Source organism: Rhodotorula toruloides, assembly GCF_000320785.1.
Source record: "Rhodotorula toruloides NP11 unplaced genomic scaffold Scaffold36, whole genome shotgun sequence".
NCBI classification, from domain to species: Eukaryota; Fungi; Basidiomycota; class Microbotryomycetes; order Sporidiobolales; family Sporidiobolaceae; genus Rhodotorula; species Rhodotorula toruloides.
The window spans coordinates 1-21,108 of NW_015622996.1; the positions used below are offsets into that span (position 1 = coordinate 1).

General features: G+C 62.2%; 9 protein-coding genes across 9 annotated transcripts; 5 read left to right on the forward strand and 4 right to left on the reverse strand.

The window, feature by feature from the left end:
- Positions 1–109: 109 nt before the first annotated feature.
- RHTO_05717 (DnaJ and TPR domain containing protein) lies at positions 110–2,154 on the forward strand (the record flags this gene model as incomplete). The annotated part of the gene is made up of 5 exons (XM_016419378.1): positions 110–535; positions 594–1,469; positions 1,568–1,629; positions 1,684–1,781; positions 1,901–2,154. 5 exons carry the CDS (start codon positions 110–112, stop codon positions 2,152–2,154), a joined length of 1,716 nt encoding a protein of 571 aa, XP_016269733.1.
- Positions 2,155–2,528: 374 nt separating this feature from the next.
- Positions 2,529–4,802, forward strand: RHTO_05718 (uncharacterized protein; the record flags this gene model as incomplete). The annotated part of the gene is made up of 2 exons (XM_016419379.1): positions 2,529–2,924; positions 2,997–4,802. The coding sequence occupies 2 exons, from the start codon at positions 2,529–2,531 to the stop codon at positions 4,800–4,802; spliced, it is 2,202 nt and encodes a 733-aa protein (XP_016269734.1).
- A 1,189-nt stretch (positions 4,803–5,991) lies between these two features.
- RHTO_05719 (glycoside hydrolase family 61 protein) lies at positions 5,992–7,434 on the reverse strand (the record flags this gene model as incomplete). Its single annotated transcript, XM_016419380.1, has 5 exons — positions 5,992–6,120; positions 6,182–6,275; positions 6,331–7,108; positions 7,179–7,235; positions 7,296–7,434. The coding sequence occupies 5 exons, from the start codon at positions 7,432–7,434 to the stop codon at positions 5,992–5,994; spliced, it is 1,197 nt and encodes a 398-aa protein (XP_016269735.1).
- A 629-nt stretch (positions 7,435–8,063) lies between these two features.
- On the forward strand, positions 8,064–8,916 carry RHTO_05720 (protein of rRNA processing protein family; the record flags this gene model as incomplete). The annotated part of the gene is made up of 2 exons (XM_016419381.1): positions 8,064–8,157; positions 8,231–8,916. The coding sequence occupies 2 exons, from the start codon at positions 8,064–8,066 to the stop codon at positions 8,914–8,916; spliced, it is 780 nt and encodes a 259-aa protein (XP_016269736.1).
- A 335-nt stretch (positions 8,917–9,251) lies between these two features.
- On the forward strand, positions 9,252–9,862 carry RHTO_05721 (uncharacterized protein; the record flags this gene model as incomplete). Its single annotated transcript, XM_016419382.1, has 3 exons — positions 9,252–9,623; positions 9,684–9,716; positions 9,782–9,862. 3 exons carry the CDS (start codon positions 9,252–9,254, stop codon positions 9,860–9,862), a joined length of 486 nt encoding a protein of 161 aa, XP_016269737.1.
- A 230-nt stretch (positions 9,863–10,092) lies between these two features.
- On the reverse strand, positions 10,093–15,633 carry RHTO_05722 (DNA-directed RNA polymerase III subunit RPC1; the record flags this gene model as incomplete). The annotated part of the gene is made up of 19 exons (XM_016419383.1): positions 10,093–10,377; positions 10,452–10,624; positions 10,682–10,784; positions 10,850–10,975; positions 11,035–11,103; positions 11,162–11,248; positions 11,307–11,554; positions 11,613–11,720; positions 11,785–12,025; positions 12,086–12,513; positions 12,571–12,855; positions 12,915–13,481; positions 13,542–13,690; positions 13,749–14,125; positions 14,183–14,257; positions 14,318–14,417; positions 14,477–14,991; positions 15,062–15,344; positions 15,596–15,633. 19 exons carry the CDS (start codon positions 15,631–15,633, stop codon positions 10,093–10,095), a joined length of 4,257 nt encoding a protein of 1,418 aa, XP_016269738.1.
- A 382-nt stretch (positions 15,634–16,015) lies between these two features.
- RHTO_05723 (translation protein SH3-like domain protein) lies at positions 16,016–17,078 on the reverse strand (the record flags this gene model as incomplete). The annotated part of the gene is made up of 3 exons (XM_016419384.1): positions 16,016–16,341; positions 16,411–16,717; positions 16,800–17,078. 3 exons carry the CDS (start codon positions 17,076–17,078, stop codon positions 16,016–16,018), a joined length of 912 nt encoding a protein of 303 aa, XP_016269739.1.
- A 365-nt stretch (positions 17,079–17,443) lies between these two features.
- Positions 17,444–19,799, forward strand: RHTO_05724 (Leucine-rich repeat containing protein; the record flags this gene model as incomplete). The annotated part of the gene is made up of 3 exons (XM_016419385.1): positions 17,444–18,193; positions 18,248–18,536; positions 18,598–19,799. 3 exons carry the CDS (start codon positions 17,444–17,446, stop codon positions 19,797–19,799), a joined length of 2,241 nt encoding a protein of 746 aa, XP_016269740.1.
- A 104-nt stretch (positions 19,800–19,903) lies between these two features.
- Positions 19,904–20,726, reverse strand: RHTO_05725 (protein of glucose/ribitol dehydrogenase family; the record flags this gene model as incomplete). Its single annotated transcript, XM_016419386.1, has 2 exons — positions 19,904–20,388; positions 20,453–20,726. The coding sequence occupies 2 exons, from the start codon at positions 20,724–20,726 to the stop codon at positions 19,904–19,906; spliced, it is 759 nt and encodes a 252-aa protein (XP_016269741.1).
- Positions 20,727–21,108: the final 382 nt, after the last annotated feature.

The following is a 21,108-nucleotide window of genomic DNA, read 5'->3' on the forward strand; positions in this document are numbered from 1 at the left end:
GGCGGCAACGGGCTGCGCGCTGACACTCTCTCGCTCAAAGTCGCTCTCGCTGTTCTCGCACTCGCTCGATAGGACAGCTTGGAGTGCCCACGAGCTCACCCAGCCAGCCATGCGTGCACTCGTACTCGTCGCCCTAGCTCTCGCAGCCGTCGCACGCGCCTCACTCCCCGACAACGCCGCCGACCTCCCGCTCACCTCGCTCCTCGCACTCGCTCAGGACGCACTGGCGCAGGGCAAGTCGCACGACGCTCTCTCAATCTACGACCACTGCCTCGAGCGCGAACCGGGCGACTTTGCGACCCTCTACAAACGCGCGTCTGTACGCCTCGCGACCGGCCAACTCGCCAAAGCCAGGGACGGTTTCCTCGATGTCCTCAAGGTCAGGGAGTACGATGTCGTGCACCTCCAGCTCGCCAAGATCCATGCCAAGCTTGCCGAATATGCGGACGCAAAGAGGGAACTCGACATCTACCTCAAGACGGCGAAGAAGGAGAAGGGCGCGGCAGACAAGGAGGTCAAAGAGGCAGAGGAGCTGGTGCGTAGTGCACTTCCGATTGCACGAATCTGTCGGCTGACCCGCGCGCCCCTCGCAGCGGAAACAAGTCATCGCAGCGCAGAAGGAGTTTCTCGCCGCCGAAAAGGCCCGCTCGTCGACTCCTCCCAACCTCGACCGCTGTCTCGCCTCGACGTCCTCCGCCATCCACCTCTCTCCTCAATCCCTATCCCTCCGCCTCCTGCGCGCCGAATGCGCCCTACTCTCTCACGACTTTGACTCCGCAATCGGCGACCTCTCGCGCGCATCCGCTCTCTCCCCTACGCTCCCGCAACACCTCCTCGTCCGCATCGCTCTCCTCTCGGCATTCTTCACCGACCCGCCTCACTCCCGACCCGAGATCTCTCCCGACGCACTTCTCCCGCTCAAACGCTGTCTCTCGTCTGACCCGGACTCGAAGACCTGCGCGAAACCGCTCAAGCAGCTCAAGGCGCTCGAGAAGGATCTGGCGAAGCTGCGGAACTGGATCGACGGCGGGAGGTGGACTGAGGCTGCGTTGGAGATTGCCGGGACCTCGAGCAAGGAGGGCGTCCTGGCTCGAGTCGAGGGGATGTTGGAGGCGTACCGGAAGCCTATCACCCGTACAGCGAAGGTAGACGAGACCCCGCTCCCCGCTGACGACCCCAACCTCGGCGACTTCTCCCCCCTCCGACGAATCCTCCACTCCACCCTCTGCCACGCCTACATCTCGATCTCCTCGCGCAAGTCTTCCGCCGCCTGTTCCGCCGCTCTCAAGCTAGATCCTGAAGATCCGTGGGGAATGGTTGGACAGGCGGATGACCTGATGAAGAAGGAGGAGTGGGAGGCGGCGGTTAGGGTTTTGAGTGCGGCGTTTGAGGCGACGGGACGCAGCGAGAGGACGATACTGGAGAGGTTGCAGAAGGCGCAGAGGTTGCTCAAGCAGAGCAAGTCGAAGGTGCGTCGCGAGTTCACGCTGCTTGTTCGGTCGCGACCGCTCGACGAAGGGGCTGCTTGGACTTGGGACTGTCGCTCACGCTCGTTGCGCTCCCGCAGGACTACTACAAGATCCTCGGCGTCTCTCGCGACGCAGACGACAAGACCATCAAGCGTGCCTAGTACGTCTGCTCCGTCTCTCCTCCCAAGTTCCGACTAACTCGCCTGCCTCGCAGCCGGAAAGCGACGCTCAAGGCGCACCCGGACAAGGAGGGTGGCAGCGAGGAGAAGATGGCGCAGCTGAACGAGGCGTACGAGGTGTTGAGCAACCCAGGTGCGCCGCTCGTGTCGTTCGTTTCTCCAGCAGATCCTCGAGCTGACCTTCTCAATCTACTTTCTTTCCCTCCTTCCGCTGTGGCGCCCCTGTACGACCACTGTCACGGCTGCACAGAGCTTCGCGCCCGCTTCGACGCCGGCGACGACCCCAACGACCCAACCTCGGGCCGTGGCGGCGGCGGATTCCCAGGCGGTTTCTCCTCCGGCGGCCAACCGATCTTCTTCCAGTCCGGTGGATCAGGCGGTGGCGGACCTGCGTTCCAGCAGTTCTTCCAGCAGGCGGCTGGGGCGGATGGCGGGGGACAGTTCTTTCAGCAGTTTGCGGGAGGGGGAGGAGGAGGAGGAGGAGGCGGACAGCAGTTCCAGTTTAGGTGGGGTTGAGGGGACAGGTAGGGCGGTTTACAGACACTTCTTTTTGCAAGAGAACGCCGCTGTGTGGGTCCTGCCTGCGGATCACGCTTTGCCTGTGGTTGGATGAGGACGAGGAGGACTTGCTCGTCTCTTCGTCGCGGAATCGCGTTCCTATTCTTCCCACGCGTGTAGTCGTTGGCTACTCACCACGCACGCAGCCCGGCTCTGTTCCCCGTTGCCACCGCGAGTTTGACATCTCACACCCCTCTCGCCTCCTCTCTTGACCTTCTCCTCATCACTCGCTCTCCTCGCCCACGCTGGACGACCGCGCACGCTCACTTACCAGTCTCAAATACACTCTTTGACTGATCCTACACGCTCCCCGCGCCCTCACATGCCCTCCGGCAACTCAACAGACTACGACTCGCTCCCCTCCCCTCGCGGCGGGTCATCGCACTCTGCAGCTCGGCCGAAGAAGCTCTACGGACGGAAGGCCGCGCGTATAGCGTCTGGGCGAGGTGCGCAAGAGGAGGAGGACGGAGGAAAGGGGATTGAGAAGAGCGGGAAGAGGAGGAGGCCTGTGCGAGAAGCGGGACGGTTCAGTGAAGAGTCGGACTTCGAGGCGCGTCGGGAGGCGCAAAAGCAGGTGAAGAGGAGGGGACGCGAGAAGGGCGAATTGGTGAAGGGCGGGGAGGGGAAGAAGCGGAGCGCGAAGAGGGTCGAGGAGGGGGATGTCGAGAGCAACGACGAGACGGAGGCCGAGCCGAGCAAGAGGCCGCTCGCAAAGAAGGTGCGTTGCTCTCACTGTACTCGAGTCAAGCTGGACGAGCGCGACTGACACGCTTCGTCGGCTTTCTCGCAGGCCAAGACCGACGCCTCGTCCGCCCAACCTCGCTCGTCTCAGCCGCAGCCCGTCCAGTCTCGCTGGCGAGCTGACCAAGCTCTTCAAGACGCTGAGAACGCACTCGTCGAGAAGAAGCGGCGCAAGGAATCGAAGAAGGATGTCGAGGTCGTTGTCGAGATTCCGGCTCGTCGCCCTTCGAGCGGCAACGTCCCGCCTTCGGCCACCGCCACTTCTGCCGACGATGTCGTCCCTTCGATTACATTGCGCAAGCCGGCCTTGCTCGACAAGTCGAATTTGACGACGGACTCGCCTCGCTCCGCCGCTCGTCCTTTGCAGGCGAGCCGCTCGCCCTTGCGACCTGCCCCGTCCACCGCACTCTTGAAGAGGCGCGGCTCTACTCTCGCTGTCTACCGCGATGAGACGGCTACGACGAGCAAGCCTCTCTCGCCGCAGGGGGGATCGACCTCGACTGCGACGATGGCCGCTCAGAACCTCCGTCTCCCTCGCGCGGCTGGCGGTTGGCGTCTCGGCTCCGAGCCTCCTCCGGCGATCCGTTCGCTTCCTTCGCCGACTTTCGCAACCTTCGACCGCCTCCTCCCCCGCTCCCCTCGCTCAGCCGGCAACGCATCTCCCCTCCGCTCGCTCTCGCCTCTCCGTTCCGCCCCTCTCCTCGGCGTCCCTCGCGCCGCCGAGTCCGCTCTCCCCGCTCCATGGGCGCTCTCCGCCCCTGCGTCAGCCTCCAACCACCCCTCCAGCTCCCCTCAGAACCCTCCCGCCGATGCTCCGGTCTTCCACTTCACCACCACCGAGTTCGGGGACCTCCCGTCCATCCGCTTGAGCTTGGGAAGCAATGCGGAGACGGGGGATGGGAGGGAGGGAGGGATGGACTCGACTATTGTGCTTGAGACTTGGGAGGAGGGGGTGAGGGATGGGAGGAGGGAGGAGTCGCCGATGCATGGCGTCGAGGAGGAGGAAGAGGTTGATGGGGAACGGACCATGCGCCCTCAAAGCACTCAGGGACGCGAAGAGGCGGAGGAGACGGTCATCGAGCGGAAGGAGGCAAAAGAAACGGCGACGGATCAGGACCAGACGGATGTCGCCGTCGGCATTAGCGACATGTCTCTCGACGACGGCGACGTGACTGTTACGGCGGCGATCCGTGAGGTGCAGGAGCAGGATCACGGGCAGCGCACATCGGCCGAGACGACGGCTGCGGCATCGCCCGAACAGCAGGACGACGCCGACGACGTCGCGATGGACGAGACCGTCTCGCTCGACCAGCACTCCATCGACGCGAACGAAGACGAGGAGAAGCCCGTCAGCCGCTGCTTCCCACGCCCGCTTTTCTGGACTTCCGACTTCATGCCTCCTCGCCATCCGCGTCCGCCTGTCGACCCCCCTCTTCCCGATGGTCCACCCTCCTCGGAGGACGAGCTCGCCTACTACCTTCGGACGACCGGCACCTACTCGTCCGAAGATGACCTCCCGCCTATCGGAGACGCGCCGAGCGACGACTCTGCGAGGGAGGACTGGCTCGCTGAGCGCGAGATCGGGCGCGCGGTCAAGCCGACGTCTGGACAGCGTGCCAAGAGGATCAAGGCGAGTGAGGCGAGGCGCAAGCTTGAGCGGCTGAGGATCGACGGGGGAAAGAGGAGCGGCACGAAGAGGGAGATCCTGCCGCTCGACCAGGTCAGGATTCCGAAGCGCGTCAGGAGGCTCATCGAGCAACAGGCGTACGAGCGCGGCGCCGAGGCGGACGACGAGCTTGACGAGAGGCAGGAGGACGTCGAGGAGGTCTCCGTCGGTGGTGTCGAGGCGGAGTGAGTTCGCTCATTTCCCTTCCTTCGTTTGCTGTCGCCGCTTTACGCGTAGAACAGGCTATGTGCATGCTTGTCGTTCTTTCTCCTCCAGCCTTCCCTCCGCCCTCTTCGTTGTCTCCTCGGCAACTCAGGAAGGTCATAGGGCAAGCAAGGGGCAAGGTCGCCTTCGCTCCTTGCTTCCGCTCCTCCAATTCCAGCGCTTGCGCCACGCTTCTGACCCTTCCCTACACGCAAGCTCATTCCCTCTCGCGGCGCGACGTTTGCTTCGACCCCTAGCCCGCTCAGGCCTCTTCTTCTTTCTCATCTCGACTCCTCGCTTTCCTTCGTCACTGTCCAGTCGTACCGCAGCGCAGAGCTGTTCAGAGCACGCCTCGAAGTCTGCTTAGCGTCTCTCGCGACTCCCTTCGCCCGCCGGTCGCCATGCCCGTCCTCCTCGTTCGAGGCGACAACGACGACGACTCGTCGGGCAAACACATCGTAGGCATTTGGCCAGCCTTCGTAGGCATCGCAGCGCTCGTCATACTCGGGGGGCTGCTTCTCCGATGGATCTGCGTGCGGAGAGCGCGAAAAGGTGCGTCGTCCTCTTCCTGTGACATTCTCGAGGCTTGCTGAACCGCTCCCTCTCAAACTTCCGCCCTTTGTACGACTCAGCCCATTCTGTACCGGCTCCTGTAGCTGCACCAGTCGCCTACCCACCCGCCTACCCTCCCGCTTATCCTCCCGCCGCTCACCCTTTTCCCTCACAACCCGCGGACTCCCCGTTCCTCGCGCCTGCTCCTCCCTCGCCCGCTCTTCCTCCCGAACCTGCATCACCAGGATACTCTCGCTTTCTTCCCGACGGACACTCGGTGCCGAGACCGGAAGAGGGAACCGAAGCAGGAGGAACGTCGAGACGAGCGCCAGGGTTGACGTTAGAGCAGCGCTCGTTGTTCGCTACGGGTGATGCGGTACCAACAGGAGCGCCGGGAGCAGGATTGGCGCCCCCGCCGTACTCGCCCAGCGTGAGAGGGATTGGAAGCGATATTCGCGGGACGTAGACGCCTCGAGATGGAACGCTGCGTGTCAAAGGCTACGTTGTGATTGCACGCGAGAGGAAAGAGATGAAGACGTCGATCCTAGCCAGTCCAGCTGGCGGAGGAAAGTCGACGAGTGATAGAACGAGAGAAAGGGAGAGGGGAGAAGAGGAAATTCGCTCAGTGACGCGCGGCGTGACGAGCCGAGCGCCTGGCCATGCGCTGGTACGACTGGCAGTTCATCGACTGGCAGGCAGAGAAGTCGGCTGCGCCGCCGTTCTTGGGCTGGTGCGCGTCGAGGCACTTGTTCTGCGAAGCGAAGGTCAAGTCAGCGGGGGTGAGGCTGCGATAGAAAGGGATACAGACGCACGTAGGCACGCATGCACGAGGTATAGTCGGTGTACTGCGAGTTGGGGGCGGACGAGGTGGTCGAACCAGCCGGGGCAGACGAGGGGGCGGCGGGACTGACGGGAAGAGCGGGTCAGTGCGGGCGCGGGAAAGAGACGGATAGGAACGCACGAGGAAGCAGGAGTCGTGTGCGCGGCCTGCGAAGTCGTGTGCGCAACCGTGGTTGTCGTCGCGGAGGAAGCGACAGCCGAAGTCGAGCCAGCCTTGCTGGTCGTAGCGGGCGCCTTCGAGGTCGTCGCAGCCGCCGAAGTCTTGACAGGTGCAGTCGAGTTGTTGCCGCCTTGGCAGTAGCCAGCAGGCGCAAGACCGTAAACCTTCTCGTGGCAAACGTCGGTGCTGTAGGTCGACGAGCTGTCCCAAACGCCGGTGCCGGGCGCGATGTAGTCGAGCTTGGTGTCGTAGGTCGACGAGTAGTAGATGTTCCAGACGACGCCGGGCGTCGAGGCAGTGTAGAAGCCGGGGATGGCGACGCCGGCGGGAAGCTTGGTCGATCCCGAGCCCGTCACCTCGACCTGCGCGCAGTTGGGGTACCATTGGCCGCCACCGACGTTCTCCGCCTCGTGCATGGCGTAGAGGTTGAACTGGACGATGTACTTCCCAGGTGCGATGTCCGTCGGGACGACGACCTTGTTACGCCCCTTGTTCGCGATCATCTTCTCGACTGCCCACTGGCTCGAGTCCTTGTCGTACGCCTCGGACGAGATCTGCACCCAGACGTCGCCGTTGGTATTGGCGTTGTAAGGCGAGATCCAAGACTCGATGGGTCCGACGTGCGACGTTGCGATAGGGTCTTCGCCGCGGGCGCCAGAGTGCCACCACTCGGGCTCGATCACGTCGCCAGGAGCGACCTTGAGGAAGCCGCTGACGGGCGTCGTGCCACGGTCGTTGCCTGCGAGGGCAAGACGATTGGGAGTGTAAGCTCAGGTCGAGTCCGTTCGAAGCCGAGATTGGGTCCTTACAGGCCATGTTGGACGAAGAGAGGTCCTTGACGGGCGAGTTGGACGACGGGGTGCGCACTGCGGAAGCCAGAACGTGAGGGAAAGTCGGGAGCCAAGCGAGCGAGAGCTGCGACGCACTGTACGAGGAACCGACACCGACGGCGGCGTCAGCAGTGTCCTTGCCGTTGACCCAGAGACTGGTGACGATGGTGTGGGCGGTGACAGAGTGAGCAGCCGCGGCCAGCGCGGCGAGATAGACGGCAGTCTTGGCGACCATCTTGGGAGAGCGAGCGACGGAAAGGAGAGGACGGGCGGTGGGAACGAGAAAGGAGAAGGCGAGGGTGGAGAACGAGGTGAAAGAAGGAGAGAGAGCAGCCGATGCGCGCTTTATGCGCACGGAGCGACGAGTGAGCCTCGTGGAAACAGCGGCGGTCGCCGATTCTGGAGCTGCGGGCAGTTGCACTCGGCGGCCTGAGCTGCCATGCCGAGGTCGAGTGTGGAGGTGCCGGTCGTAAAAGATAGCAAGCTGTCGAGCAAAGTAGATGCGACGAAGCGAGGACGGAGGTGAAGGTGGGGTAGGAGGCCTACATCGCTCGTCTTGGGCTAGGGCGACGGCGAGGGCGTGCGAGTGTTGCTTCACGCCCCGCAGGCATTCCACGGAGTCCCCGGATCTCGTCGGCACAACGAAGACAAGGACCGTTCAGGAGGTCGAGGAGGATACCGACGGACGCTGCCGCAGCAAGCGGGTGCGACCCTGCGTGCTGGAGCTGGTGCTGTAAATCGTACGAGCACGTGCAACTGTCAAGCAGAGCGTCCAGCGGTTGCGAGCGAGGTGGAAGAGCGCAAGCCTGAGCTTCCCTCAACTCTTTCCGGCACACTCGCTGCTTTCCGATCTTGCTGCTCAGTATGGCCAAGCAGCAGGCTCAGAAGCCACAGAAGGACAAGAAGAAGCCCTTCCAGGTCGGCCCGAAGCTCGGCAAGGGGCAGTACACCGGTCATGGTTCGTCTCGCTCGCCTTCATCTCTCAAAGGCGATACTGCTCGCCGCTGACCTCTGACTGGCTCGTCATGCAGCGCAACGCATCAAGCGCACTTTGATCCACAAGGCTAAGGTCAAGAAGTCCTACGCAAAGGCGCTTAAGGAGGCAGGGTACGAGCCTGAACGGCCGGCAGCCAGGGGAGACAAGGGCAAGGGGAAGGCACGGCAGGACGACGAGGACGACGGCGAGCCGGTCGTGGACGAGGCGGAGAAGGAGGCGGAACGGGAGCGCTTGCGGCGACGGCTGTACGGCGACGACGATGCTTCGGACGCAAATGAGCGGAGCGACGAGGATGGGGACAGCGAGGACGAGGGGCGGGGCAGGTCGGCGCGCTTCCAATCGCAGCGGAGACGAGGCAGCGACGACGAGTCGGACGACGATGGCGGGTCACCATCCCCTTCACCGGAACCTGAATCCGCTCGACGCTCTCGACAACCTCTTCCTCCGCAGCACCTTGCCGCTTCTCTCGCCTCTTCTTCCTCTTCCTCTCGGCCTCGACAACGTCAGCCGAAGCCTGCGCCTCCCAAACCGGCCAAAGCCGCACCAGCTGCTCCACCCAAACCGAAACGGCCGAAGCTGTCGGAGAAGCAGGTCGAGGCGTTGCGGGAACAGCGGCGGCAGGAAAAGCGGGCGGGTGGACAGCGGAACGCGCGGGGTCAGGCGAAGCTGGGAGGACGGATAGAGCAGATGTTGGGTCGGATCCGGCGGTCGATGGAATAAGGGCCGTGTGCCGGTTCGTCCTCACGTCTTTCCATCGTGTGCGCTGGCTCGGTGCTGGGTTTCTCCTCAGCTCGCGCTGCCGCTGTTCGCCAAGCCTCCCCGCCTCGCTTCGCCACCCCTTCTGTTCCCTGCCAAAGCCGTCGTCACCTCCTGTCCGCCGAACACCGCTCGCACCTCGCCGCCACCTGTCTCGCGGCTGTGACGAACGCAGATCGGATAGTCCGCGGACCGCGAGACGACCTTTTCATCTGGCGAGGACACCTGCCAAACGCTTGTTTGCTCACTGTCTCTTCGCCCATCGCCGTCCATCCCCTTGACTCCACAACATTGTCACGATGAATCGGAAACACCCAATCCTAACCGACGCCATGCGCCTCCAGCAGCAGCGACAACGTCAACAGCAGGACGGCGATTCGCTCGACATCCTCCAGAACGGCCACGAGAATCCGGCGAAGGCGATTCGCGCGATGCTGGACGATTGCGCCCGCCGAGCTCAACAACACGCTGGCACGGCGACTGCCGACGCGCTCGCGCAGCTCGTGTACGCCGTCGAAAGAAAACTCGCCAGCAGGGAGATTCCGAAGGCACTGGCGCTGCGACACCCTGATGCCGCGGACGGGCAGTCTTACCTTCAGGCGTTGTTCGACGCCGTCAGCTTCCTTTATATGCGCGTGACCACCGATGCCTCCCTCGACTCGCACTGGATCGTAAGCCCGCTCCTCTCCCAACCTTTTCGCCGTTTTGCTGACAAGGTTCTTTCGCCTCAGTTGAAGCAGCAGCGCTATCTCGTTACAATGATCGTACGCCCCCGGATCGCGTCGTCCGAGCCACTCGAAATCCGCTGACCTTGCTCCTTCCAACGCAGGACCAGGCCATTCGACAAGTACACGCTCAACACAGCATCAGCAAGCATCACTTCAAGCTCGTCAGGCTGCGCCCGTACTAGCCTCCTCCTCCTCCTCCCACACGCAACCACACGTCCACTTTCCTGCGACGCAGGCCGTCACTCTATGCACTCCCGCTCGTTCTGCCAGCGCATCAGACTTTGAGCATGCCTCCCCGCGCGGATCCGCGAGAGGAAAGAGAGTTGTTGTGATCGGACTGGACAACATCGTTGCGAGGAGAATGCGAGGGTGAGACGACTACTACTACAGGAGACCAAGCGATGCGGAGCGCCTAAGCCCGCGCCTTGCCCTTTTTCGCTTTCTCTGGGCGTTCAAAGAGCGTCTGGTAGCGCGGCGGGAGCTTGGGCTTGTCGGCGACGAGGGCAGGCATTGCGGTACCGACGTTGTTGGCGGGAGAGCCGAGGATGATGCACTCGGAGACGCCCTGAATCGGGTCGCGGCGAGCGTTGAACGAAGCATCGAAGAGGTGGTCGGTCGTCTTCTCGAACGAGGCGAGCATCAGAACCGAGTCCTTCATCTTGGAGACACCGAAGCGGGTGATACCGAGTACCTCGCCCTGCGGAAGCGCAACAAGCGTCAGTTCGTTCGCACAGGGTGAGCTGCAACCAGCGTCAGGCTCGCTTCACGCACCTTGAAGCACATGACGTCTCCAAGGAGCATGAGGTGGCGAGGGTCGACGCCGAGACCGTGCGAGTCCATCGTGTAGTGGATCTGGTCGATGATGGTCTTGCGCGCAGCTTCGATGCCGAGCACCTTCTCGACCTCCATGACGTGGTTCGACTTGGTTTGCGTACCGATGACACCTGCGGCGAGGAGGAACGTCAGCGACAGCGGCGAGGCGACCAGAAGAGCCTGCGTACCGTCCGTGACCATGACCTCGCGCAAGCCCTCGCCTTCAACGAGAAGCTCCTTGATGCCCTTCTCATTCTGCTGGATGACGGCGCGTTGCAAGCCGGGGACACCCTATGAAGCGGCAGACAGTGGTCAGCTCCCAAGCGGATGCTTCCTGTGAGCAACAGCGAGTTCACCTTGACCGAGATGCTCGGAAGGACGCGGCGAAGCCACATGAGGCGGCGATAAGCGGGCATCTTGTCCTCGCCATTGTGGTGGGCGACAATGTGGATCTCGTCCGTGTGCCGCTTGACGGTGATGTCCTGGAGGCAGAACTTGGGTCAATCGTTGCGAGCGAGGAGGGAGGAAGAGGGAGACTCACGGCCGACTTGATCTTGAGGCGAGGTGCGCTCGAGATAGAGGCGGCGATGCTGTCGAGCGTGACCTCGAGCTACGCAGGAGCAGGTCGTCAGCAACCGCTGACTATCGAGAGGGGAAGGACGACGCACCTGAAGAGCCCTGATGGCGCGCATGTCGATGTGCACCGAGACGTACATCTGGCCCTGGCTGTACACGCCGGCGATGACAGAGGCGATCTGCGGGAAGCGACTCGGTGAGCAGACGAGCATCAGAAAACGGCGTACGACCACTCACGTCGCCGAGATACGTCTTCTCGACGCGACCCTTGACGATTCGGGCGGCCTGCTCGAGCTTGTCCTGGAAGAGCTTGGCCGAGATGATGGGCGTCGAGATCGTCTTGGCGGCGTTGATGATCTCCTTGATACGCGGCACACCGAGCGTGACGTTCATTGAGGCGACACCGGCGAAATGGAACGTCTTGAGCGTCATCTGGGTACCGGGTTCACCGATGGACTGCGCGCCGATAGCACCGACGGCGGAACCTGCAATGCGAGAACGATCAGATCGAGTCGATCGGCGGTGCGAAAGTGGGCGACGCACCAGGCTCGATCTTGGCCTTGACGAACTTGGTCCAGCAGAGTTGCAAGAACTCCTCGATTTGCGTCACGGTCACCTTCGTCTTGTTGTTGACGATTGCCTGCATCGCAGCTGGAAGAGCAATAAGGACGAAATCAGCGCAAGCTCCTGGGTGAGTCAGGGCGTCGTCGCTCACCGTCTGCCTTTCCGAACTTGTTCTGACTGCGCTTGAGAGGCGCGAGAGCAGGGGGCATGCCATACTCCTCGCGGTACTTGGCGGCCTGCTGTGCAATCTGCTGGTCGACAAACTCACGCAGCTCGCGCAGGAACTCCTCGGAGCACGAGTTGGTGAAGTATGGCGTGGCGGTCTTCTCGGCAACCAATCGGTTGATCTCGTACGGCAGCAAGCCTTCCTCGCTGACGTCGTGACGGAGGGCCTATACGATGAAGCGGTCAGTTCGGAGGTCGACAGGCCGCGGCGAGGGAGCTGAACTGACCCTTGCGTGCGCCCAGGTCCGCTCGAACACGACGGGTTTGCCGTCTCCTTCGAGGTTGGCCGGGTCGAGGCCGTCGTCTCCGTAGATGAACTGGACGACGCCGCCAGTCGCGTTGCGGACGGACCGGTCGTATCGACTCGACAAATCCTCGAGCGCCTTCATGAGACGACGAGCCATGTAACCCGTCTCGGCGGTCTTGACGGCGGTGTCGACGAGTCCTTCGCGACCGGAGATGGCGTGGAAGAGGAACTCGGTCGCGCGAAGACCCGAGTAGAACGAGTTCGAGACGAAACCCTTGGCGAGCGGGTCGATGGCACCCTTAGGGAAGTGCGGCAGCGAGCGGTCCTGGAAGCCGTTCGGGACACGATGACCTGCGATAATCTGCTGACCGACACAGGCGACCATCTGCGAGACGTTGATCTTGGAACCTGCATCGTGTATTCCCGTCAGTGTCTGCCGAACTAGTGTCAGAGAGCGAAACGCACCTTTCGAACCGCAGGTGGCCATGATGAGCGGAGCGTTGTTTCGGCTGAGCTCCGTCATACAGATCTCTCCGACCTGGTCACGAACGCGCGACAGGTCGCCGGAGATGAGCGACTCGAGCGTTTGCTCCAAGTTGGAACCAGGCTGGCACTCGAGCTTGCCGCGAGCCGCCTTCTCGATGTACTCGTCGGCCTGTCTGTACGCTTTCCGCACGAGATCGTCCTTCTCCGCCTTGAGCCGCTCGCCAGGCGTGACGTCGCTGATGCCAATTGAGAAGCCCTTGTTCGCTGTGAGAAGGCGATACTCGTCAGCTAAGCTAGCGATAGATCCGAGAGCGGTCACGCACCAAGCCAGCGGGCGCACAGCTTGGCCATGCGGTTCATGCACTTCGCGGCGTGGTCCTCGCCGAAGTCGCGCTGGATGACGGCGAAGACGCTCTTCTTGTTGCCGTCGCCGACCGTGCTCTTGTCGAACACGCCGGAGATGATCTCCGAGTTCTGGACGACGAGGTACCCGTCATTGACCGACATGAAGTTCGGGTAGGACATGTCGAACTCCGTCGACGGCTTGGCGAACGTCTTGTTCTTGCACTCGAGGTTGACGTTGACCGGCGAATCCTTGTTCGGCCGCATGAGGACGTTGAAAACCTGCTTGCCGGTCCATAGTCGCTCGGGCTTGAGGATGGTAGGGGGCGGCAGCTCAATCTCGAGCTCGGCGTCCTGAAGGTACGAGCACATCTGGACGAACTCCTGGCGGTTGAAGAAGGTATCGCGGCGAGTAATGAGGTAGCAGCCGGTGATGAAGTCTTGCGTCGCGGCGATGATCGGTTCACCGTTGCGAGGCGTCACGAGGTTGCGCTTGATGTTCATCAGTTGGAACGCCTCGGTTCGCGCCTCCTCCGTTTGCGGGACGTCTGCGAAGCGGAAGAGTCAGTGAACGGGCTGTGAGGCGGCAAGCGGGACTTCCGGCGTACGCAGGTTCATCTCGTCGCCGTCAAAGTCGGCGTTGTAGGGCGTGCAGACACACTCGTTGAGACGGAAGGTTCGCCACGGCCGGACCTTGACGCGATGGGAGAGGATAGAAAGACGATGGAGGGAAGGTTGTCGGTTGAAGAGGACGATGCTGTCGGGGCGAGGACGAGTCAGCGCTGGTCAGCTACAGCGAGTCGAGCGGAACGCACTCGTCGTCTCGCAAATGCCGCTCGACGACGTCTCCAACGCGCAGCTTGTCCGCCATGAACTCGCGGTCGCCGTACTTGAGGAACTTCTTCGACCCGTCGCCGCCGCCCTGATTGATGAAGTTGGCACCCGGGTGGACGTCCGTGCCGTTCCTGACCGCTTGCCGTAGCCGCTCGATGTTGTGCGCCGTGACTCGCTCGGGGTAGGTGAGGATCTTGGCGACTCGCTCGGGAACAGCGACCTGGTCGATCATGAGGTTCGGATCGGGCGAGATGACGGTTCGCCCGGAGAAATCGACACGCTTGCCGGACAAGTTGCCGCGGAAACGACCCTGCTTGCCCTTGAGGCGCTGGCAGAGACCTCGCATCGGTTTTTGGCCCTGCAGGACGGACTTTTATCAGCTCGGAGCGCTGCGTGATTGTACGAAGAAACGCACCATCGCGGTCGGGATGCCAGGCATTTCCGAGTTGATGTAGGTCGCGACGGCGAGCTGCAAGAAGTCCCATTGTTCCTGCGGCGGCGAGCAACGCGTTAGCTTCGAAACATAGAGGCGACTTATAGCGGCACGCACCATGAGATTCTGCGTCGTCACGCCCTTCGCGAGACCCGTCTTGATGACCGCGTTCATGAAAACGATCTCCGTCAGCTTGACCGTCAAGTCGTCCTCGTTCCTGCGACCCGAACAAGAGTCAGCGAAGCCGGCAGGAGGTAGGCTGGGATTCCGACTCACGTCGCCGCCTCTTGCGCAACGCTCGGCCGGATGCACACGGGCGGAACCGAGATGTACTGCCAGAGGAACTCTTCTGGTCGTCCAGCGGTTGGGTCGAGACCGAGCAGTTCGCAGTCGGAGCTGGTGATCTTGCGGAAGAGGGTGAGGACCTTGAGCGGGTTGAGGTCGTCGATGGCCTTGTCGATGTGCGGCTCGAGCATCTTGTCCTCCTTGACCGCCTCTGCGAAGCTCTCCCTCCACGCCGTGTAGTTGCCCTTGCCCTCCGCGCCGTCCCTTCCTCCCGCATCCTTCTTCAAGTTCCGCCCGCGCCATTTCTCGTGCCCAATCCGCATCGTGCCAATCTTCTTCACCACTCCGTTGATGGCACCGCAATGCGGGCACGTCGTGCATTTTCGGCAGAGCGCGGCAAGCTGTTTCGAGTAGGCTGCGATGGTGAGGGAGTCGAGGTTGGGTCGGCGGAAGAGGGCGAGGTATTTCCGGTGCTGGGACGAGTCGAGGAGGATGCGGGAGCAGGTCTGCACGCGAGTAACGACAGTCAGCTCATTCTGCAGGCGAGCACGAGTGGGGGACCGGAAGCAAGCACACCTTGCAAATGCACTGCAAGATGCTCAGGATGTGCTTGAAGTAGCCGATGTGGAAGACCGGCAGGACGAGCTTGATGTAGGCATAGTGACCGACGCAATCTGCCAGTCCCAGCCCGCAGGTATCGCACTTCCCAGTCTTGTCGCTCGTGCCGAGTCGCTTGTCGAGGACACCATGCTCGACGGGACGACGGTCGCCGGGAGTGTACAGGTCACGCTGATTCGCCTCGAACTCGGCGATGGCGACCGCTTCGCGCGACGAGAGGACCGAGAACTGGATGTGCTTGCTGTGAGGCGAGGAGGGGGAGAGGGTGGAGTCAGCGTCTCGCTCGAAGACCGCGCGGGGCCACTCAGTCGTTCTTCGCGCTATGTTACGATCCAGGTATCCCTTCCTGGCCAGCCGCGAGCCCGCCTTGCGCTGTCGACTTCATCGCCTCCTCGAGCACTTTCCTGACAACTCCGACAACACACCCCAGAGCCGTCTCGAGAGCACCTGGACGCCTAGTAGCTAGCAATGGAAGGGAGGGAGGGTACGCACATGCGCTTCGGCGCCGAGTCCGCGACGAGCACCTTCATCGCTGCTCGAGAGGATCCACCTCGACTTGTCCGCGCCTTCCGCTCGTAGGGTCCGCCGAGGGCGCTTGCTGAGCTACTTGGAGGTGCTTGAGCGGTTAAGCAATAGGAGCGGGCTAGCAAGGGGCGTAGACGAGCGCAAGCGGGTGTTGTGAGAGGTGAAGCGCGAAGCTCACGGGGAGACGGAGTGACAACATCCTGTAGGCGCTTTCTGTTGCTTGCTACGAGAAGGCGACATATCTGGAAGGTCAGTCTCTCACGTAGACAGCCAGGAAGCGGCGAGAGCAAGAGCGAGAAGCGGCCTCGAGCGAGACTCGCCAGCCACGGCGGTGTGAATGCGACGGGGGTATGCAAATTGCAGCGAATGAAAAGAAACGACGTAGCTCTAGGCGAGCAGCCGCTTGAGGAGCTGCTTCTTCTTCTCCGCGCGCTCCGCAATCGCCTCCTTCATCTTCTCCTTGCCATACTTCTTCTCCTCTTCCTTCCTAAGCCTGAACCGCTTCATCCGGTTCGCCCTCGACCAGTACGCGCCGCCAACGTCGAGGATGCCGACCTTGACTTCGGGCGGGGCGTCCGTCGGCAGCTTGGGGTACTTGGACGGGTCGCGAGAGATCTCTTCGGGGCGCGGTACGAGCGAGAGCTTCGAGAGGTCGGGCATGAAGTTGTTGCGCATCGCCTCCTTCTGCTCGCAAACAACCGCCGGGTTCTTGTCTGCGAGGTGAGCGAGCGAATATGAGTAACGTGAGCCGCCGACCAAATGTGCGAGAGTGCGGGACGTACTGCCGCCATATTTGGGCTTGTCCTCCACGGGCCAGACAAGCCGCCTCCACTGCGCCGCGCCGTGGTTCGTAGCCAGCGCAGGCACCAACACGTACCGCCTCCACGAGAAGCGCCGGAGCCTCCTGTTCCACGTCACCTTTGTCTGCCTGATCCGCGTCGCCAGGTACTCCTCGTTCTTGTGCGTGTAGACGAGGCGGAGGTTGGAGACGTGGAAAGAGCGGGGGATGTAGTAGATGCCGCCTTCGGGAGGGTTGTAGTTCGGGTCGAGGGCTTGCCCCTTGTACTCGGTCGGTTGCCGCTTCTTGCGCTGCGAGTCGTCGAGCGTAGTTTAGCACCTTCAGTGGCGTGAGTGGCCAGGAGCAGCTGGCTGAAACGGAGTGCAAACCCACTGCGAACTCGGTTCCCTTCAACATGACTCGGTTCGTCAGTCGGTCCACCTTGTCAACGACGCCCGTGACATTCTTCAGCTCCCTGTCACCCTTGATGACCTGAACCTTGTCTCCCGGGGCGATGTACCAGAACGGGATGCGGTCCTTGAGCTGGACGAACTTGGGCTTCGGTCGGAAGTAGGTCGGGATCTTGTTGTGCTTCTTGCCGGCGAGGGGAGGCGGCCGCAAATGCGCGAGGTTCCGCTGGAGAAAGCGGCCGGCGTCGGCTACCATCGACATGCTGAGCTAGGGGTGGTGGTGAGGCGGGAAGAGCTGCGAGACGGTCGCGCTGGTCAGTGCGCTGTAGTTGAGCGTATTTACAACCACAGTGAACTTCGCAACTCACCGCGTGCTGGTGTGCCGGTGTTTGCGACCTTCCGTCGAGCGATGAGAGGAAGTCGCGAGGAGGTGAACTGAGAGCGAACGAGGGCGGGTGCGGTGCTGGAGGAACTTGTTGGAGCTCTGTCGGCGCGTCTGCACAGGCTAGCACCCTTCTAGCAGCAGCGGAACGAGCGTGAGGTGACCTGGACGAGGACGACCCTCTCTTCCCTCGAACGGCTCACATCGACGCTGCACACTCGCCGCTTTTGCTGCGTTGCGAGCGCATGAATGCTCCTGGACGTGCGCTGCGCCCGCCTGCGCCGATACAGCCGCGCGGGGTTCCACCGCTCTTCAAGCACCCGTCTTCCTCCTCCTCATCATGGCAGTCCACCTCGACGTCCGAAGCGAGTCTGGACAGCTCGACAGAAGAAGACGAGCTCAGTAGTGACGAAGACCTGGAGGACGACTTCGAAACAGAGTCTCACTGGAGCTCCAGCGGGATCAGCGGTGACGAGTCTGTGTGGATGAGGAGACTTGACCTGAGTATTGGCGGGCGAGCGGTTGCGACCGGCGGCAGTGGACGAGGAGGCACAAACGGTCCGACCCGAACGAATTCGCCCGTTGCCAGGTCGAACTTGCGTCTCTCGCTTGCCGTTCTTCGCGCTCGACAGTCGCTTTCCTCGCAGTCGTACGAATCGCTCGCCGGCGCACTCAAATCGCTCTCGTCGACACTGCCGCCTTTCCCATCCCTTACACGGCCCTCGACTCTCGCCGCGACGAGCGAGAACCAGCTCGGTATCTTCGTCCCCGTGCTTGCACGACTCGCGAAAGATGTGCGGGCTGCGATCCTCAGCGAAGACAAGAGCCGCGAGTTCAGACGGACGAAGCTGGCAAGGGAAGATGCGAAGGCGCTCGTGGCGCTCAGGCAAAGATGGATTGTAGGCGCGAAGGATGACGGGACGACAGGAAAGGGAAAGGGGAAGGAAGTCGAGTCGGCGGATTGGGCTGCTTTCGCCGAAGATAATGTCGCCAAGGTGCGCAATTGACCTAGCTCGAGACGTAGACGCCGGCTGACGTCGATCGAACAGAACCCGCCTCCCGACTTCCTCTCGCAAGACCCGCACACCGCCCTCGATGCAGCTCTACTCACTTCCCTCGAGTCGTTCCTCCTCCCGTCGTCTCTTCCCCGCATCTCGCTCTCCGACCTCGCGCTCGATGACTCCACCTTGTCCTCATGGCCGTCTCTGCGCCGCATCGAGGAAGTCGCCGCTTGGTACTTCTCGTTTACGGTTGCGACGGCGAAGGAAGGGCAAGCGAAGGCTAGGAGAGCGCTCGACAACGTCAAAAGCCTCGACCTTTCGAAGAATCGGCTTACGAGCGAGTCCCTCCCGCTTTGCCCCCGCCCTGATCCGTCGCTGACTTGCATCCGCTTGTCCAGTCTTCCCGTTCTTCCTTACAACGCTCTTTCCGAACCTCGAAACCCTCTCACTCTCGCACAACGCCTTCCCGCATCTTCCGCCTTGGGTCACCCTCTTCTCCTCCCTCCGTCGCCTCCGCACACACGCCAACCGCCTCGTCAGCTCTCGCAAGGCTCTCAAGCCCCTCTCGACCAGTACCAGTGGCCGGCATCGCAGGACGACGAAGCGCGCCGGTACTCGCGCGAATGTCCGGGACGTACTCATTGACCTGCGGTGCACGATCTCCGACTTGCGGCCGGACCGCCTCCTTCCCTCATCTACGCCTGCTTCCGCCACTTCGCTCGCGGGCCTTTCAGCACAGCTCCTACAATCGCTTAATCTTGACGGTCCGACCGATTCCGGCTCGCCCAGCGCGCTCGCCAACATACCCCCTCACCTTCGCGACCTGGTCGAAGCCTCCTATACCTGCATATCCTGCTCCCGTTTCATACCCTACGAGTCCGACTTGCATGTCCCGCCGTTCTGGGAACGCGTGCACCACCTCGACCCAGGCATCTCGTTACCCTCCCGCCTTCCGCCGCAGTCCGCTCGACCTCGCTCGTCCAGCCCACCCTTTCCCTCCAGTTCTGATGTCAACGATTTCAGCGACGATTCATCGGCCGCCGAACGACCCGCAACTCTCGAGCAACGCCTGCTTCTCACCCTTCTCGCACGCCTCGACGCCTCTGCACCTCCTTCCCACCCTCGCCCTCTCGCTCACCGCCGCGCTTCTTCCTCCACCTCCCTCTCTAGCCTCGCCTCAGCAACTATCGCTCGTCGACCCGCCCCGACGGACAACGGTCCGCCAGTCCTCCCGACGCTCGTGATGGGCGGAAGCGGTCCCTACGGGCGCGACTACCGATTCTGCGCGCTCTGCGCTGCCGCACACCTCGGTCTGGACGCCGAGATGAAAGCCATCGCGCTCGAGCGGTTCAAGGTGCTTGAACCGTTTGAGCGGCGCCAGGAGGGCGAGCAGAGCTACGAAGAGGAGAGGGAGGAGTTGCATCGGCTTTCGAGTTGGGTGTGTATGTGCGAGGTGTGTAAGGAGGAGAGGCGGATGAGGGAACAGCGCGAGGAGGGGGATGCGGATGTCGCGGCGAGCAAGGCCAAGATTTTGCGCTGGCTGAGGAGGAAGGAGCGGTTGCGCGATTCGGAGGTAGCGGCACCGTATCAGATTGACTGAGTGTGCAAGCCGAAGCTATGTTGAGCAGGCCTTTCCGCAACGGAGAGGGTGCACAGACGACTGATTCTTCACTGCAACGGAAATCTCTATCGATACGAGCTCGTCTACCATGGCAAGAACGTCCCGTCCACGTTGAAGAACTTGCCCGAGTGCGTCTCCTTCTTGGCCCCGTCGAAGAGCTTGACGAGACTCGCAGCCGATTCTTCCGGGGTGATCATACCCATCGACTCAAAGTCCGAGAGCGCTGTGCCCGTCTTCGCCACATACTCCTTGATCATGTCGCTACTGACCACGCCCGGGTGGCAGACGAATGCGTCCAGATCGGGGTGCTCGACCGCGATGCGCACCACGGCCGAGTTGACGGCGGTCTTGGAGATCGCGTACGAGCTCACGGGGAACAGGAATTGGGGCATGGAGGCGATCGAGCCGGCGATGGTGGAGACGACGATAAAGTGCGGCGCGCTGGACTTGGTGAGGAGGGCGAGGAGGGATTGGAACAGGACGAGAGGGCCGATGGTGTTGACTTCGAAGTGACGCCTGACGTCGTCGAGCGGAACCTGGGCGATCGGGTCGGTCGACTGGGAGATGCCTGGTCAAGGGAGTTCACGAGCGTTAGTACACGTGAAAGGTTCAGGAGGATGGCAAGGACGAACCGGCCACCGCCAAGACGTAGTCGACCTTTCCAGCCTTCTCCTCGACAACCTTTGCAAGCGCAGCGGCATCCTCGACACTCGTCGACTCGAGCTTGACCGGGACGACCTTGCCGCCAGACTTCAGGGCGAGCTCGTTCAGCTGCGTCGACTTCAGGTCGCGTGCGCCGGCAAAGATGAGGACGTTGTCGCGTTGAGCAAGGATGGAGGTGATGGCGAAACCGATGCCGCGAGAGGCGCCAGAAATGACGTAGACGTTGGGAGTAGGCGAAGACATCGTGTGAGAGGAGGCGTGAGGTGGTGAAGAAGAGAGCAGCGTCTGCGACTGGGTTCGGGAGTGCGGACGCCTTATCGGCCGTATGTCGGTCGTACCCTCGTAAGCAATCAGTCAGCGAAGCAGCGCCGGACAGCCCAGCAACGGACTTGGTCAGCAGAGAAGCAATGTCGGGCACCGGTCCGTGAGCGTGCGAGCGCTCGTATTGCGCAACTTGTCCGAGCAGGCGCTGTCCGCGTGTCCCTGATAACGTCGTCCCATGCCCAAATCCGCAACCGTGGCAGCGTTCTCCAAGAGACCTGTACGGAGGAGTTGGCGGAGAGGAGAAGATCGGTCGTCGCGGCGTTGGCGTCGGTTCTGGTCCGTCTCCCGCAGTCCAGCAGGT